Source organism: Lactuca virosa, chromosome 9 (assembly GCF_052849685.1).
Source record: "Lactuca virosa cultivar CGN04683 chromosome 9, Lactuca_virosa_CGN04683_v6, whole genome shotgun sequence".
In the NCBI taxonomy this organism is placed as follows: domain Eukaryota; kingdom Viridiplantae; phylum Streptophyta; class Magnoliopsida; order Asterales; family Asteraceae; genus Lactuca; species Lactuca virosa.
Genome location: NC_136434.1, coordinates 29,726,560 through 29,746,769, shown reverse-complemented (window position 1 = coordinate 29,746,769; position 20,210 = coordinate 29,726,560). Strand labels below are relative to the sequence as shown.

The following is a 20,210-nucleotide window of genomic DNA, read 5'->3' as shown; positions in this document are numbered from 1 at the left end:
CGTTAGGTGCTCAACAACCCCCTCCCTAATTTCAAGAAAATAACAACATAAAGCAAAACGGGGTGTTCTCATCCAGTCTCACTACTAAGTTTAGGTCTTTAGGATAATAATAATAATAATAATAATAACAATAATATATATATATATATATATATATATATATATATATATATATTATTATTATTATTATTATTTATCTGTATTTCTGATAATAGTTCACTTCTTCCAGGGTTTAAAAAATACATGCATACCACAAAAATATCTATTAAACACACTTGTTAACCAACTTGGCCAATATTGACCATCCCCTTTATCCATATCAAACCCTAACTTCATCTTCATCAATTCTTGAGAAATATGATACAACTCACTTAATATCATCAATATCAAGTGTAAATAGACATATTCTTGTAAGTATTTCCACTTTTATTCACCAACTTAAGATTATACCAATGTAGGTTACAAATTCCCAATCCCATACCACCAGTGGCGGCCCTGGAGGTTGTACAGGTATGCGGTCGCACGGGACCTCCAATCGTAACGGGCCTTTGATTGAGAATTTTTTAAATATTATATTACTAAAAAAAATAAAAGAAAATAATAGTAGTATGTTAATTAAAGTTAATTGCATGTCACAAATCTCATTTATATTATTAACAATAAAAATTATGTTCGTTAAAGTAGTGGACTCTTATTGTCTTTAGTAGTAAAAAATTTCTTTAGTAATATTTTACAAAAAGTATATGGTTCTTTAATTTAATTTTTATACAAAGCCTCCAAAATTTTAAGGTCACACTACATACCACATAACCCTAACTTAAATACATGAACACCATAAGAATGAAAAAAAATTACCTTGTCAATGAGTGTCAATCCAACAGGATTCTTCCAATATTTGATCAGGAGTGTCTTTTTTTTTTTAGAAGGATAAGACGTTCCCTACTTTAGTTTGAAAGGAGACCAAACTTGCAACAATCACGATAGTTGGATCGTATTATGAAAAACAAACGTCAGGGGCTAAACATGTAATTTACTCTACATTTTATACAGTGGTGCGAAAATTCTTCAATATATACTTTTATTAAAAAAATACACATCTCCATTAAATATATGATCAGGCGTGTTTTTTTAGAAGGATAAGACATTCCCTACTTTTAAAAAACCCAAGATTAAGTGAATATATGTATCTGACCTTATATAGATCCGGCCCAAATATATCCTATTCGGCTAGTTGAGCCTGTTTAGTAGACTTCTATTTTAAATATCCATCAAACAGTCCAATTAGCTTCTCTCCAATGAAAAGTCTAGTTAGGCTTGTGGGTGTGATGCCACACTTAGCACAGTCCACGTAGACGTCATGTCATTTTTGCTACACTTTAACCAAAACTTGTCATTTGCTAGACACAGGTTGCCACATTTGTCATACTAAATATATATTTTCTTTAATTAATTTAGAAAATAAATATTGCAAACATATTATTTTTTTAAAACTTAAATTCCATTAAAACAAACATAGTAATTAAAAAAAACATCACACTAGAAATTCAAAAATAAAAATTAAACATAGAAATTAAAAATATCACAAGAACACTAGAAATTTAGAAACATCACACTAGAAATTCAAACACACAACTCACTAAAAATTAGAAGACAAAGACTTCAAATTTGACGCCACTTGGGGCTCTGCCTCACAATTTGTCAAAACTCAAAAAGCTTAAAATCTTTGCCAGTTTCAACACGGTAAGCCTCAAGAGCATTCTGTAGCAAAGTATTTTCGTTTTCACCATTTCCGACATCATGCATCGCCCTACGAAACACAATAGTAAACCGAGTTGCGAGTGTGTGTACGTTTCTCCATTTGGCGTAGAGTAGATCTTTTCTTCGTGGTTGAAAGGCTTGGCGGTTGTATATGTCGGTGACTCTACTCCAAAAAGTAGTCGAAAGGTAGTCACTGTGGTATGGATCTTCTGCTACATCAATCCATAAACGAGCGAGTAAGATCTTCTTCGGTCGACCAAACAATAGCCATTTTTTGTGATGAGGTGTAGAAAAAAATGGAAAAATAAGAAAGTTAAGAGAATATAATTAAGGAGATTTGAATAGGGTGAAGAGTGAATAAGAATGAGGGGTATTTATAGTTGAAGATTGAGGATTTAAAATTTGAAATTTTGAAAAAAAATGGTTATATTTTGAAATTAGGTATTTTTTGGAAAGAGTGTAATTTTTGAAAAAGAGGTTTAAGTAATAAATGGATTAAAAAAAAACTCTCTCATCGATTCATCCTCGCCGAGTTGCCGAGCCGAGCTCGGCATGCCTCGGCCTCGGCCTCGGCCTGGTGTTCGCCGAGTTCACCGAATGCAAGCCGAATGCCACACCCACCAGCCTTATAGGTCCAGACATCCGGTTAGGCTCTACGTCAACATGAAGATAAAACTAGCGAACAAACAGTTGTTCAAGTTACAATCAACCAAAAAGACTAAGGTAGTGTTTGTTTTTTGTCTGCAGATCTGCGTGGCCTCTTCTGTCTGCGCCGCGCAGACCACGCGCAAACATTTGCTTTCGCAGACTGTTTGTTTTTCTGAAGACTGCAGACCTAAAAATTTCTGCGCGCCCTCTTCTTGGCGCAGATGTGGACTAGAGTCTTCTAACATCTTCAGACATCTTCTAGCCTAAAAAACATATATATCTTTATTTTTTTAATTTATATTTTTTCCAACTTTATTAATGATAAACAATTTGAAAAAAAAATTACAAAACTTAAAAAAAAACGTTCGACGATACAAACATGATACTTTTGACAAATTTATAAATAAAGATTTATTACAATAATAGTCGTTGAAGTTGTTTATATAAATATGAAAAAAAATCATAATATATTCTAATATTTTTTTGCCAAATTTTGTAAAACATTATTTAATACAATATCGTCAATTTCTCGAGAAAATATTTATGGTACGTTTTTAATGGATTTAATTGAAAAAATCGAAGTTTATTTCCATCCATTTATGTATCAAATTCTTTGATCACTAATTATAATGTTTAGTTATAACTTTGCAACCAAAGTTGTTGGTTTTTATCAAATATATACGTTAATTCATACAATTTTTATTTTTATTTTTTATACAATAATACATAAAAGTTGATCTAGATTCGTTAATTATTTATAACAAAGTCATAAAAATATTAAAAAATCACTTTGAAGTTTAAAAAAATGAGTTTATATAGATTTCAGTTTATTTTAGTAGCCCGCAGATGTTAAAAAAACAAACAGTCTTCTTTTTTCAGACTGTAGACGTTTGGTCCACCTCTTCTACTGCAGAGGTTTACAGATGTGGTCCGCAAACTGCAGACATTTTGTCTCAGAAAAAACAAACAACACCTAAAAATATCAAGAAACATTTACGAATTACGATGATAATTAAAGTCGACATACAAGAGTTTTTATAGAAGATGTCATAAAACCAAACTGATCTTCTACTTAAATTCAAAGATATAAACCCACCCATATAATTATTTTTGACCTTACAATAATTATTAAAAAGTGCTATGTTGGATGCATATTCTGACCAATAAGAGGAAAGATAAGGCCATGTCATCCAGCAAAAAAAAGAGCAACCACTAGCCAGCCAGGCAACCCAAACCCCATAATATTCACCCACACCCTCAATCCTCATACTCATGCACATCATAGCTTAAGCACCTCCTGCCAAACACACCCACACACACATTGAAAAATGGGGGAAAATTATGTGTTAAAGTCTCCAAAGAAAGACGAACAACTTGTCCCAGATTCCATAATCGATGAATTTTTTGAAAGCAACGCTGACAATCTATCTGATTTCGAGGGCGTTTTGGATATTAAAGATAGAGGGAATCAAGGAGAAGGTATTATGAGTAGCACATATGATGAACTCAGGTGGGACCATTTGATCGAATGGGATGAACTTTCAATCAATGAAGTGGATCAAGATCGGGGTGTTTGTGATCGGGACAAGTCCGCACATCGGGAGGGTAATATGGTCAATTTGATTGGAAACATAAAGAAAGAAATTTGGGGATATTGGGAAGAAGAAGTCGATGATGATGAAGATCAAGAGCATAATGAGAAGAAAAAGAGTTTAAATTTAAGCTTGAATTATGTTATGGATGCCTGGTCGAACCGTGGTCCTTGTTGGACTGATGACTTCGCTCAATCAACCTCTGACAATGGCTATGTAAGTTGCTAAAAATTTCGATTAATTTTACCTTTTAAATAACTTTCTTTGAAAAATGTATCAGGTTTTTGGTGATATCATTGCAAACATGTTATGTAGATTAGAAGAACAGATCATTTGTTTGATGGAAATAAGGAAATTTATATAGTGACCTTTTATGATATTTCTTCCATAGAATGTATTACATGACATGATGTAAAAAAAAAATCATAATTGGCAATAGTTTTGAATGTTTTAGATGGGAGAGGTACCGGTGATGGAAGAAGCTCGAACCCAAAGGGAAGCAAGTGTTCTGAAATATAAAAAGAAACGTGAAAGTAGACTCTTTTCTAGAAAGATAAGATATCATGTTCGAAAACTCAATGCTGATAAAAGACCAAGACTCAAGGTTACTAGTACTTGTTAAAGTTTGTTCTCTATAATTTGGTGAATACTTGTTCAAATCGTGTTTTAGATATAACATAGAAAAATACATGTTTTAAAATATAATTAATTTGTTGAGAGGATCTAAAATTTTGATATGTTTTCTTTATAGGGAAGATTTGTGAAAAGGGAATCATGAGAAGATAAAGGCGATGAGCAAAATATCTACACAAAAAAATATCTTGTCAAATTGTTTGGTATTTTATTTTCTACATGGCCATCCTTTGTGTATTGTCTTTTTCATAGTTCAATTATGTAAATCTCTCTCTCTCTCTCTCTCTCTCTATATATATATATATATATATATATATATATATATATATATATATATATATATATATATATATATAGAGAGAGAGAGAGAGAGAGAGTTTTTTGAGAACTCATATAAATATGAGAACCCTATAATTACTAATATGGTTAACATTTTTCAAAAACACCACCACCATTAAACCGGTAATAGTGCCTTGAAAACAGATTCAGCGTATATGTACATTTTAATATGCATCAAATGTGTATATATGCACAATTATCTTTTTGTATATATATATTTTTTGACGTTTTCATTTGCAATTTTTTTTTTCAAAAGTTGGCATTAGAGTCTCATTGTTGTGTTAGTTTTGAAAAAAGAAATACAAAATGTGCATATATGCATATTAAAAAAAAATTAGTCAAAACGTTTTTTTAATGACTTAGACGCAACATTTGAAGACTAATAGTGGTCTTCGTTTTGATAATGTGGAGCGGATTAGAAGTTCTTGGGTTCTCGCACAACTTTAAGTTAGTCTTCCAATGCAACTGTCGAACTCTGATTTAATCAAGATTCAGCCTTAGATAGCTGATCAACTATGTCTTTGTTCTAGATATTTGTATGAACCTAAGACATGGATAATGGTCAATCTCAATGTTCAAGATTATGTTGATCGATAAAGATTTGTGACGACTACATCCAACTACTAAATTGGACACATCAATTCTAGTCAGGACCTGACCATACACATTAGATGTCAACACCAAATCATCGAGTGGAACATATATATCACTTCTCCTATTAACACAAGTGGAGCAAATAAACTTTGACTACGTAGTTTTTGTCTACTCATCATATCATACATGGACATACCTTTTATTACTACCTGTTACGGATAACGTTGGAGTAAACCAATGCATAACAAAACTGTAAAGCAAAACCCCATATGTATCTCGGTTTGAAAAAGAGAGGATATTATCATCTTAGACTTACTCGTGTAAGTGTGGGTTGTTTGAATACTTAAATCTCCATTAAGTACTCATGAGTATTACCACAATCTCTATGTTATGCCCAATCACTATGGACAATCCACTAACACTTCATGACAACCTTAAATCACTACATACTTCCAAGAGTATGGCCAACTATGGAGGTTTGAGTAAATTAATACTCGGAAAGTGGGTTCGAAACATGCAAAAGGAGAACATAGTGATAAACTATTTGAAATGACTGATCTCCATCATATATTAAGATCTACACTTAATAATCGTCAAATTAGATTAAGACTTATATTGATTAACTTCACACATTTAAAATAAACTAAACTAAATACGCTCGATCCAATTCATTTGCAAATCTAATGCATTTTGACTTTGTCTGACTATCAGACTTGGTTGGAGACATTGGCTTATGGAATGGATCGGCAAGATTATCTTCCGATAAGAATATATTGACTATGATGCCTTCACATTCGAACAACTATCAAATGTGATGGTACTTATTGAGTATATGTCTTGTGAGCTTATGTGACTTGGGATCCTTACTCAAGGTAAATTCACCCTTATAGTCACAAGAAACTTCAAAATGGCCATCAATGATTGAATTCAACACTTGGTACTTAATGAATCTCTTTAAGTTACATAGTTTTCCTTTGCGGTATAACTAGCTGCAATATACTCTAAGTTTAAATCCACTATGGTGCATTACTTGGTACTCTTCCAAGCTTTCACTTCATAATTCAATAAAAACACGAATTCCGGCTGCGAACAAAATCGTCTTTGTTAGTGTGGAACTTAGCATTTGTGTAACCTTTACATTGGTCTTTTCCATACTAACATGATCATCTAGGACACTCAGGAATGTTCTTGATTTCTATTAGTTGATTCTCTCCAAATTGATATGATCCGACCTGTCATGCTTAAGTTATACGAGTCATCATAGCTAATACATGTCATGACATATGTGATGGATCCTATAGTATAAGCATGTGGTATGAAATTATTTCCTATAACTTAGTAGTAGAATTAGGATATTAGTATTGCCCAATGTCACGACATGCCTTTATAAGCATGAAATCTTTTTGAGTTCTGCATCTTGAGTTCCTTGAGATTCCATGTTTTGGCTTAATCCAATGAATCACTTAGGTCTATTTCTTTATATCCTTACCATCATTACATGTGTTGCTTCTCCCATATGTTTCAAAGCGAAATAATTCTCAAACTAAGCCAAGTTGTTACACTTACTAAGTTAGAATATTGTTTCCTTTGAATTGTATATTATCCATTTACAATACAAGGGTGATAAAAGTGTTCCCACTATTATTAACATATATATGGCTCATCCTTGTCTCTCGATATTCAAACTCTTGAATTCTCTCATTGAAACAAATATTTAAATTTCTCCCACTGGCTTTGACATGTATATGGCTCATATTCGTTTCTTGAAATTCAAACTCCTTGAATTCTTTGATTGAAGCAAAAATTTTAATTGTAAGATGTTTATTTCAGTCCATAAATGAACTTCTTAAGCTTACACATTCTTCACTACTTATCTTGGTTTGAATATGTGTTTATTCTTAAGTTTCAGCATACATGGACTGAAGCTCTCTCTCTCTCTCTCTCTCTCTCTCTCTCTCTCTCCTCTTTCTCTTCATGTCCTCATTCCATCTTGTAGCTTTTAGAGCCTGCCATAGCTTTCAATAGTTGGTATACTCTGATTGTTGTATACAAGTGACTCATTTACCTCGGTAAAATAGAATCTATATAACTAGGTGTATGATGTCATCTATCATATCTATTAGGACGAAGTAGAGGTATGTCAGTTTCCTTAATATCTCTTTCAACCTCGAATTGAATGGCATGGCTAACTTTAGGTTCTTCGTTGGTTGACTCTTGAATCTTATCAAGATCAATATGGCTCTCACTAGCCCTTTTTGGATATCAAATCCCTTTCTTGGAATATTGTCCTTCGAGCAACAAACACTTTGTTCTCAAAGGGCTTGTTTAACAACTACCCAAAAGGCTTGTTGGGATTTCCAATGAAATGAAACATATCTCTTCAAAGTTCTAGAGTGTCAAGCGCTTCACGATGAGACTAAGCTTCATAATCGTAGACTTCTATATGTGCTAGACTGCTAGTAAGAGATCAACCCTACTCCACATCTCAGAGAGTGTCTAAAAAAACCTTCTTAGTTGGTGCAAGACCAATGACTCCTGTAACACTATTGATGGTACAATCCTCGAACTGTTGTTAAGCATACTGTGGATGATCAAGTACCAAATTAAACAATGGGTTGTTTCTCTTTCCAGCTAACACTGTTTATGGTAGTGTTCTGGGTGAAGATAGCTCGTGAAATTCTTTCATGATTTCTTAGATGATTGATAAAATTTTGGTTGAGATGCTCACTATCCCTATTGATTCTAAGTATCTCATCTAATTTCCCAGTTGTTTCTTAACTTCGTTTTATGAGAGACCTAAACTCTTGAAAGGTTGTGGACTTATGCTATAATGACTCAAAAATCACAACAAATTTAAACTTTTAAAAACAACCCATAGTCATAAAATGTTTACAAAATCATTGTTTCCAAATTGTTTATCAATATTAGAGTATCCCAAAATCACAAATCCATAAAACAGAGGATGTGTACGGTCACGCCTTCGCCTTCCCGCGATCATCAGAAGTACCTAAAACAATAAACTAAAACCGTAAGCCAGAGCTTAGTGAATTTCCCTAAAAGTACCACTACATACAACATATCAAACAAAAGCATGCATAACTGAGCCTTCAGCCTGACTGAACCGCCTCGCAGGGCCTACATCCTATCTGGACCGATCCTGAGCCTTCGGCATGACTGGACCGCCACACAGGGCCTACAGCCTATCCGGACCGCTCGCCGGGCCTTCGGCCTGACTGGACCGCCTTGCAGGGCCTACAGTCTATCAGGACCGCCATGGGTATCTGGGCCTTCAACACAAAGTATGTCGCCTCAACCCAACCAATTCCAAATGATGTTATGACTATAGTTGAGGTTAACGACTAATGAAAATGATATTATTTGACTATTTTTTTCTATATATAAATAATTTTAAAATTCTCAATCAATAATACTTGAAGTACCATATTTATGTCTCCAAATTTATCACGTGATCAATACTTGATTATAGTATTAAAATTGGTATTGTTGACATAAAATTCTCAATTTTGAAGATTACACTCATATTCTAACCTTAACAACATTATAGCATTGTACTTTCAAAGTACAATGCTTTAATAAGAAAAAAAATCGCATATAACTTAAACCAACTTGAAATATGAAAACAATATTTAATTTTGTATTTTATCTCAATTCACAGGACATATAGCCCATCACGTAAATGATTAGTTAATTTAAAATAAATATTTTTTAAATTTGTTAACCCTCAAAAATTTTCATTTATTTTTTATTTAATCTAGTTTAAGTTATTAAAAATAAATAAATAAAAAAAAATAAAAAAAAACTTCACGGGTAATGTAAGATTTAATCTAGTTTGACTATTGATCAACTTTGAAATTGTTTTATGCTATTTTTTTTTTCTTTTTCATACTTTAAGGTTTAGCTTAATAATAAATAGCGAAAACGATAATTTGTATCGTAGTAATCATATTTTTAATTATATGCTTAACACAATATTATTTATTGTTTTTTTATTAAAGTGATGAAAGTTAGCAACATTTAACCTGCTAACATAATCTAATAAATAAAAAGATATGTTAATGCCATATAAACACATTATTATTAATAGTTAGAACTTAGAAATATGAAAATATTAAAAATGTGAAATTTTCTTAACTACACATTTAGAAAGAACACCTGGAACAACCATTAGGGACAAAATGGTCAAAACTCACAAGATTTTACAAGGAACTTGGGTTTTAACATAGCATATATGCATCTTTATTTAATAAATCAAAAGGTATATACATATCATCCACACAACACAAAGTCAACATACACACAAGGACAAAACAATGGTGCCCTAAAGTTTATTCTCATGGTTTGTGTACAAACCATGCTTTAAACTATTTATTTACACAATGTCAAACATAGCTTTAACTTCCATTTTTGTTTACAGATTCCATTTAGCAACTTGTCTTTTTTTTTTCAAAGCTTTAGTTGATGCAAGTTTCATACTTCTCTTTATGATGTAATAGAAGGGATTTAATTGTGGGTGATTCTTGATGATTCTACACGAAAAAAAGACAAATCTCATACTGAAATGTGTGCGAAGCTGCATCTGTAGTCATAATACCAAGATATGAAAGTAGAACAAATTTAACAAACAGGGAATGGAAACTATATTGCTTTTTCTGGCATTTTACGGTTTTACCCAAAAAAAACAAAGCGGCTAAATTAAATTCAATAAATGTCAAAATAATTTATTTTCTTTTACAACATTGTTCATTTGTTCTTCCATTTTTTCGTATTATGACACTATATTTTGAAAATCTACTTAACTACCATAACACATTCACACACATACATACAGTTACAATCACAATACATTAAATCTTACTTTTGAATAACCTTTTGGAGTATATTTTCCATTTCAAACATGGAAAATTAGACAAATTCAAAATTTTGCACCTTTGTCTACATTTATATATCAAATTCCATTTAAAATTAAAATAAGAGCGCACATCTTATACAAGTTAAGTAGTTTTAGTAAAAACTTTTAAGAGCACACGTACACCACTTAATGGACAAAAATAATGTATGCATTACTAATAGTATTATCTTTCCTTCAAATAGAGTTACCTTTTCTCATATTGATCGGAACTCAATATAGGACTTCATAAACTTGTTTTCATGGAATCCCATATTTAAAAGTAGGGATGAGAATTTGGCCCGAAAACCCGAACCGAACCGAACCGAACCGAATTAGGCCCGAATAAGCAATTCGATTCGGGTTTCGGGTATCTATATTATGCTTATTCGGTTCGGGTTACCCAAATAAGAGCTTATTCGGTTCTAAATACCCGACCCGAATAAGCATTCCTCCTCCCTTTTTTCTGATCGACAGAAATCAAAATCACGATTCACATTTCTATCTTCGTCGTTCATAACAAAAAAAAACCCTATGTTTGTTCTCGTCGTTTCAAAATCGACCAATTTTATCATCTATTTCAAAACTCGAAATCACTTTTGTCGATTCTTCCGCTTGTTTCAAACTTTCAGAAATCAACTCTTCCTATTGTCTCTAAGGATTCAAGAATTCCTACTTTGTCTAGTCATGGAAAAATGAGCTCCAACTCAAGAAACTCAAGTAAGAAATTAATTTTCATTATGTTAATTTACTATGTAAATGTTATTCTTTCAATGTATTATTGTGTTATGTTAGTCTTTAAATGTTTTATGTTGACGTATAGAAGTACATTGTTATTCTATTATTCGGGTTATAGAATTCTAATACGGTTTTTTCGGTTATATTAGCAGATCCTTAATCATCTTGTATATGTTATTCGGGTTATTCGGATAATAACCGAACCAAACTCGTATTGGTTATTCAGTTCGGTTTTCGGTTTATGCAATTACCCTTAGTTGGTTTTCGGGTTATTCGGGTTTGGGTCGGTTCGATCCGGTTCCGACCCGAATAACATCCCTATTTAAAAGTGTTTTAACTTGCATGAATTTTGGTTTTGAACATGGTAAACATTTTATGAACAAAAAATCATTACGGGTCTTGCACAACAAAAATTAAACTTGCCATATTTTTACAAAAAAAAAAAAAAAAAAAAAAAAAACAGCTTAGGTGAGCACATGTAGTAGAAAAACAGAGAGATGTAAGCAAAAAGAAAAATGCCCAATTTCGTGCAACCTATCGGAGTGTCGTTGAAATAATTCATACAAAACATCATCAATATATAAAATCTTCGGCATTACTTTCCTAGAAAGTGTAAAGGTCAAAATCAAGACAAAAATAGTATAAAGAAATTAAAATGGATTACAATTGAGAAATTAATGCAAAATGTAACTTTTTTTTTTGAAAAAGAACTTGAAAGTACATGGATCTACCTTCAAATCATCCGGAAAGCAACAGTGGTTGTAAGGAAGATAAAAAAACAGAGCTGGATTCGATGGACTTGTGTTAGATGTAGGTTTTATGGGGGGAGAGAGAGAGAGAGATGTAAATGACGGGTTAGAGGGACTATGTGGGAATATGCGAGATTCTCAAAAGAATGGTTTGTGCTTTGTGTATTGATGCCAAAAAGATGGTGGTGGTGATTTATTTCTAGGAGGCACAAAAGATGCAATACTAACTAATAAATAAGGATGTTTGCCACATGTCATCTTCTTCTTGATTTGGACACATGACAATTTCTAAGCATTTTTTATTTAATGTATTTTCCACATATAAATTTCTGATTTGTTCCAACAGATTTTAATTGACAACTCATTGAATTATTTATGGAAAATCAATCTCATAATAATCAGAATAAATGTTATGAATAATACCTCGATATTTGCTTTTTTTTTTCTAATGGTAAATCCATAAATTCAGTTTATATTTATACTCTAATAAATGAAAATCTTTTTGTCATATGTTATATTCTTATTGATTTGGCCACATGTCCTTTTGAGTTTTTTTTAATTAATTTTTTTTCACATGACATTTTGTGGTTTTTTACATTTTATTAAATTTCACATTATATTTAAATGTAATAATTACAATAAATGTAATAATAAATGCATATCAATATCATTAATCGATATTTCTTCTAATTTCAAAATTTCAAAATTGAAGCCTTATTAGTTTTCCTATTTTTATTTATCTAAATTTCTTAAAATGTTAAGAATTTCATAATTAAATTTTATTTTAAATGAACCCATGTAATACATGAGTCTCACACCTAGTAAAAATGAAAAGCGAACCTGGTTTGTTTTTTTTTCGGTAGCAACAGGCGATGTTGAAGGCAGTGCTGAATGATCTGATGGTGCTGGTGAACGATTTCTTGGATACGCTTGTGACTAGAGGTGTAAACGAGCCGAGTCGAGCTGAGTACTATAAAGCTCGAAGCTCGACTCGACTAAAATATTCGAGCTCGAAGCTCGGATCGAACTCGACTCGAGCCTTGATTTTAAACCCGAACTCGGGCTCGTGAAAAACTCGACAGTCTTGAGCTCGGCTCGGCTCGACTAATATTTTTTTTAAATCACTAAATTGAGTAATAAATATTAAACCATTCCATATCCAAATGTTCAAGCTACCAAAAAAATCACAGTTAACCGTCTAATATCAATATAACATCAACCATAATCCATATATGTCATAACTTTTACATACTTTCAAAATACCAAAAATAAACATTATAACATCAACCATAATCCATATATGTCATAACTTTTACATACTTTCAAAATACCAAAAATAAACATTCTTCAGTGCAAAATAGCATCAACCATTCAAGCATCTATGTTGTTTTTGCATACTTTGAAAATACAAAAAAGAAACATTTTTCAATGCAAAACAACTTTTAAGACTTTCAAAAATGTACCAACTCAGCACCAAAACAGCTTCTACCTGTTGAAATAACAACAAACAACAACTATTTAACAGCTATTTAACCTAAAAAGAACACAAAAATCAGTAAAAACAACAAAAAACTGCAAAATAAACAACAAAAAAACTGCCAAAACCAGCAAAAACCAGCAAAAACAGAAAAAAAAAAAAACTGCAAAAAGCTACAAAAAAAAGCAAAAAAATTATGTTTTCAACATTTTAAATAAACTTTCTTATCATGGAATGAGAAGATTGATCTCCATTTGTTGCTTCTCTTTCTGAAATGTATAAACACAAGAACAATAAATATAATTGAAATTATAAAAACACATTAAAGGTGATGAGAAACAAATAATCATGTCTTTTTCTTTCTTTTCAAACCATAGAGGCTTCGATACTAATCTCCACCACAAAGTAAGACTTCTACTGTTTCAGTAGCTAAGGATGCTCTATATGTGTCAATAGGAATTGCAATAGTGGTGAAAATATACTTTTCCTGAACTAAAAGTAGCTTCCGATGCAACAGCTGTGATAGGAATTGCAAGTATATCTCGAGCCATGCGTGACAATATACGATACTAACGAATTTGACCGCCACCATTGTAAAGCATCAAATGGTATTGGATCCTCTTCACAAATGTAACAAACTCTCTTCAAGATAATTATCTAAATCGGATTTTTGTGGTTGTATATTTTCAACTGTTCTTACAAATTGAGCGAACTCAGACCAACCGGAAGATGAAGCTTGAATAGTCACATTGTTTCCTCTTAAACCAACACTTTCATCATTTCCTTCACCACTACTAGAGTAATACTCGTTTGCATATTCTTTATACAATTCATATAAAGCTTTTTTCACTTTGTCTATATTTTCACGAGCTTCATTTTCGGGATACATCCTAGGAAAGCAAAACTAAATAACCCTCATTTTGCACCTAGGATCTAAAATAGCACCAATAGACATCATCAAGTTGCAATCTCCCCAATATTTATCAAAATTTTGTTTCATGCACCTAACCATGTCATGAACAAACTCGTCTTCGTTAGGATGTTCAAACTTCTTATCGAACAAAACTTTGACTCTAAAAATTTCATTAAGAAATAAGTTTGAAGTCGGATACTCACTCCCAGAGATGATATTAGTCGCAGAGTCAAAAACTTCTAAGATTTCAGATACCTTTTCCACCTTCAACCGATCATCATTGATGGGACAACAAAGATAGTGTGGCTCTCTTTCTTTGTACATTGAAAACACCCCTTTAAATTTGATTGCAACCGACAACATCTGATATGTTGAATTCCATCTTGTCTTGTATTCAAGAATAAGTCTTCTATGTGGCAATTGCAATTGTTTCACAATCTCAGAAAACAAATTAAGTCTCCCTTCATTTTGATTGATAAACGTGACAGTTTCGTGAATATCCTCAATAATATAGCTAATTCTAGAAAGTCCATCGTGAACCATAAGATTCAAGATGTGTGCACAACAACGTACATGAAACAACTTTCCTCCACAAGACAACTTTTTAACCCTTGAAAAAGTTTCACTTAGGATCCTAACAGCCGAATCGTCATTTGAGGAATTGTCTACGGAAATAGTGAACACCTTATTCTCGATACCCCAATCCTTAAAACACTTGTAAAGATTGTCAGCAATCTCAAGCCCACGATGAGGAGGAGGTAAGTGAATAAAGCTAATAACACATTTTTGTAATTGCAAATCAGAAACAAAAGTTAGAACAAAGGATAGAAAAGTTACCACAAAAAAACATTAATACTTCAGCCAACAAAAAGAAAAGAATTGATACCAGAATCATGAACATGTTAATTGCCAAGCTTGCATGACACTCAAACAATCAATTACAGTTTTTTTTGTGTAAGCCTAAATGGTAATAAAACTGGTATGAAAGTATTTCCTAAAAGAAAGCACCCATCAATTCGGATTTGGGAGAAATCACGAAATCGGTTGAACTGTTGAATTGTGATAGATCATATGAATACAAGAGGAGATATCAATTTGATAATCCAATCATGCAGATTGTATCACGACTAAATGAAAATCATCTGAATAAATTTCGAATCGACATATAAATCAGAGTGAACGTGTGAATCAAATATTTTGATGGGAATATGATTATGACCTGATAGCAATTCTGATTTCACGAATAGAAAAAAGTACGAAGTTATATAAATACATAGTTCATGTAATCATGTCTGCAGTATATCTTATTCAGGAAATCGACTATTACTGTAAGAAAAGAAAGAAATATGGACTTACAAGTACAACTTCAACCGTATGTCTATATGTGTCGTTCTCCGTTCTTACTTAGCAACCACCGATGAAGTAGAGGTCGACGATTAAGGATGGTGACGATTAATGATGGTGGAGAGGCGACAGCGGTATGTGGAGCAGTGGAGGTGGTGGGCAACCGGCGATTTGCGATTTGTGAAGGTCTGAAGGATAGAAAAGGGAATAAAGGATTAATGCCTTGTTCCCGAGTTTAACAAAAGAAAAGAAGAGAAAAGAAAAGAAAGTCATGAGAGAAAAGAAGAGAAATGAAAGGAAAGCAAAATTTTCTTTTGTGTTCCCGTGTTGGAGAGAAGTGGAAGGAAAATAAATCATTTTGTTCTTTCTTTCCGAATCCTCCCAAATCGGAAGGAAAGTTAGGAGGGAAAGTGATCCTCCCATTTCCCTCCACTTCCTTCCACTTCCCTCCTTTAATGAAACTCAGGAACACCAATTTCTTTTATTTTCTCTCATTTCCACCTATTTCCTTTCCTTTCTCTCGTTAAGTTGAGCTCGGGAACGGGGTGTAAGGGTTTTTTGGGTTTGGGAATTAGGATGGATCGATGGATAGGAATAGAGATATCAGGGATTTTTTTTTATTTTTTTTAAAGTTTTTTTTTTTAATTTTATTAATGAACAATTAATCAATTAAAGAAATGTCATATATGTAAATTATACTAAGCCCGATTAAGCTCACGACCTATACGAGTCGAGTATTTTAATTCTCAAGCTTGGCTCGATAAGGTAATTGAGTAGCTCGAGCTCGAGCTCGGCTCGATTTCGAGTATTTTCTGAGTCGATCTTGAGTTTCTCGCGAGTTGGCTTGTCTCGCTTACACCCCTACTTGTGACCGAAATGAGGGGGGATTCCATATAAAGTTTATCTAGTGTTGACCGATTCAATCGGTTGAAGATAATGTGACATATTCAACTTTGACCAGTTCATTTGGCATTTGTTTAGTTTGAGATGAGATATACAGGGATAAGGGTGAGATATAATAGGGTTGAATCAAATGTATGTGATATTTAAGGATATTTGTGCATTGAAAAATTATAATTGATGCTTCAACATTTGTACAACTTAAAAATTAAGACTTTGTTGTACTAAAATAGATAAATGCATTTTAAGGTATTAAGATATATATATATATATATATATATATATATATATATATAGGTCTAGGTTCATGTGTTCCTTACGTCTATTGTGTGCTACAATGAGTAAAAAATAAATTATTATTTAATCATATATATATATATATATATATATATATATATATATATATATATATATATATATATTGGTAAAAGTTCAAATAAGAACCCCTAAAGATTAAAAACCCTAAGAACCTCTAATTTTTAACTTAACATCAAAATGCAAACTTAGACTATAAAATAAGATCTTGTCATTTTTCTTACATCCAAACACTCTCACTCACCTTCAAGAGCTCAAACACAAACCCTCCGTCTATCATCACCAACTACCACCATTGTCGCCACCTACCAGCGCCGTCTTCGTAGACCGTCGTCGCTTCAAGTCATCGTTATCATCGTAGTCTGGCACCATCTTTTTATCTTTGTTTTTTGGTGTGTTTGATGCATTTCAAGTATAGATCTGCATCTCGTGGTTTGATGCATTTCAAGTGTAGATCCCAAGTTTGTGGTTCATTTTTCGGTGTCCAACAATGGTTCCACCACCACATCAGATCTACTCCATCAGCTCCTCCTCCTCTGACTTGCTATGCTAGATATACGAGCTCCGACAAACGACAAGATCAATGATTTTTGCCACCACTGATGTTCAGATCTATCAGCTTCGGTGACACATCTTCAGCTCGCCTCTATTTTTTTTTCTCTCGATCTCCATGAAAGACCACGAGATCTGTTCAAATATGGTCCACCACCTCCTCTACCAACCGTGATGTATGTTGTCAACCTCCAAAATCCTTTGTTTTCAACATATCTGAAGTGGTTCAGTCCAGATCTACGATCTACGACGTTAGATCTATGATCTCCAACGACAGATATATGATTTTCGCTTATGGATCTATGATTTATGCCTCCAGATCTATGAGCTCTGATGAGATTGACGGACCAGATCTGAGATCGACGTCAACCACCACCACAATTGCTACCTTGTCGCTCCGGTGAAGAACCGCTAACTCACCTCCACCTTTTTCTCTCCGCTCTTTAGTGAAACAACACTATATTTGCATTAGATATGCCAATTTTTTATTTGATTGTTTTTTCTTATGTTAAACTGTGAATTTGATGTTTTAATTCCTCTTCTATTGTTTAATATTGTTAATATTTGTCTTAACTGCTATTAAGTTTTGAATTCATTGTTATTAAGTTTTAAATCCACTATTATTAAGTTATGAATCTAAGTTTGTTTTCTTCTTTGTTATAATAATTGCACAAAATATTTAATCCACTGTTAATAAGTTGTAAATGCATGATTTTTTATAAGTATTAAGTTGTGAATGAATGATCTTTTATAAGTTTTAGCTGTGATTAAATGAATTTTTTATAAGTTTTAATCAGTAAATGCATTAATTTTTATAAGTTTTAATATAAATTTCGAATGTGTTTTTATTATATTCGTGTTTTCTCAAATAACATAAATTTAGGTTTTTTAAAGTGTGAATTGTGATGAGTGTCTGAACTGATATCTAATACAACCTCCAAGGATCCGAACATCAGCAGATGTAAGTTTTAACATGTGAATGTATTTTATTAAACTGTGAATTTGTGTATTAAAATGTTAATTAAATTTATTTAGCTATTAATTGGTTGTATTAAGCTGTGATTTTTTATGTTTTATGTATTAAAATATGAATTATGTATTAATTTTATTATTAACATTTTTTGTGGCATAAATATGTAAGAATGTATTAGTTTTATAATTGTTGCATAAAATTCTAAATTAGTGAATTAATAAGTTGTTTTAAACTGTGGATATAATATTTAAGCCGACAATGCACTATTATGCATTTTATTAAACTGTGATTTGTGAATTAAATATATTAAACTGCGAATTGGCTATATTAAGCTGTTATTTTTTTAATGAATTTTGTATTAAAATATGAATGTTTGTATTAAATTTCTTATTAGTATTTTTTTGTGGCATAAATATATAAAAATGTATTAGTTTTTATAATTGTTGCACAAAACTCTAAATTAGTGAGTTAATAAGTTTATTAAAATGTGAATATAGTATTTAAGCTAACAATGCATTATATATATATATATATATATATATATATATATATATATATATAGATCTGATTTGAAAGAAATAATGGTTGCGACGTTGACATAGATGGTTGGTGTCGGCGTATGGTAGTTGGTGGTGGCGGTAGAGTTTGAATTTTAAATTGTGAATTTTATCTACTAAAATGTAATGGACTGTATTAAGTTTTGTATTTTATATAGTTTTGTGTTAAAATATGAATTGATGTATGAATGAAAATATTATACTCTAAAAATTACAATTTTTCCCTTTTCGTACCAAAGAAACAAAAAAAATCATGATTTTAACATGTTTAATAAGAGTATCGTGTACATATTTATTAATTAATAGGGGTTCTTAGGGTTATTTATCTTTTATGGTTCTCATTTGAACCACTCCATATATATATATATATATATATATATATATATATATATATATATATATATATATATATATATATATATATATATATATATATATATGTTTTGATCACTTGTTGCTTAAATGTTTGTATCAAAATATTGTATGTTTTTAATTTGTTTGTGAATTAGTTTTATATGTTTTAGTATTTTATAAATTAATTAATTTTTTTTATGTTTTTAATTAGTTTGTATTTATTTAAAAAAAATTGAATTGATTGAAAGAGATGAGACAATTGGGTTGGAATGGATGGATATCATCCACCGTGATGTTGATTAACTTAATATTTGATAATTCCTTATTGTAATTGGAGACACCATCTACAACTAAAATTGGTGGAAGTGGTACTAGGGATGAGAATTTGGCCCGAAAACCCGACCCGAACCGAAACCCGAACCGAACCGAATTAGGCCCGAATAATCAATTCGATTCGGGTTTCGGGTATCTATATTATGCTTATTCGGTTCTCAGGTTATTTGGTTCGGGTTACCCAAATAAGAGCTTATTCGGTTCTAAATATCCGACCCGAATAAGCATTCCTCCTCCCTTTTCTATGATCGACATAAATCAAAATCACGATTCACATTTCTATCATCGTCGTTCATAACAAAAGAACCCCTATGTTCGTTCTCGTTGTTTCAAAATCGACCAATCTTCTCATCTATTTCAAAACTCGAAATCACTTTTGTCGATCCTTCCGCTTGTTTCAAACTTTCAGAAATCAACCCTTCCTATTGGGCTCCAAGACAAGAAACTCAAGTAAGAAATTAATTTTCATTATGTTAATATACTATGTAAATGTTATTCTTTTTTTTTGGAAAGGGAACTTCCCTAACGAGGGTTT

The 20,210-nt window shown here is 31.9% G+C and overlaps 1 protein-coding gene and 1 pseudogene across 1 annotated transcript; one reads left to right on the top strand and one right to left on the bottom strand.

The window, feature by feature from the left end:
- Positions 1 to 3,734: 3,734 nt before the first annotated feature.
- On the top strand, positions 3,735 to 4,776 carry LOC145139088 (CCT motif family protein). Its single transcript, XM_079073035.1, has 3 exons — positions 3,735 to 4,214; positions 4,453 to 4,602; positions 4,750 to 4,776. Exons 1-3 carry the CDS (start codon positions 3,735 to 3,737, stop codon positions 4,774 to 4,776), a joined length of 657 nt encoding a protein of 218 aa, XP_078929161.1.
- Positions 4,777 to 13,780: 9,004 nt separating this feature from the next.
- LOC145139087 (zinc finger BED domain-containing protein RICESLEEPER 2-like) lies at positions 13,781 to 15,157 on the bottom strand (annotated as a pseudogene).
- Between the last annotated feature and the right edge of the window lie 5,053 nt (positions 15,158 to 20,210).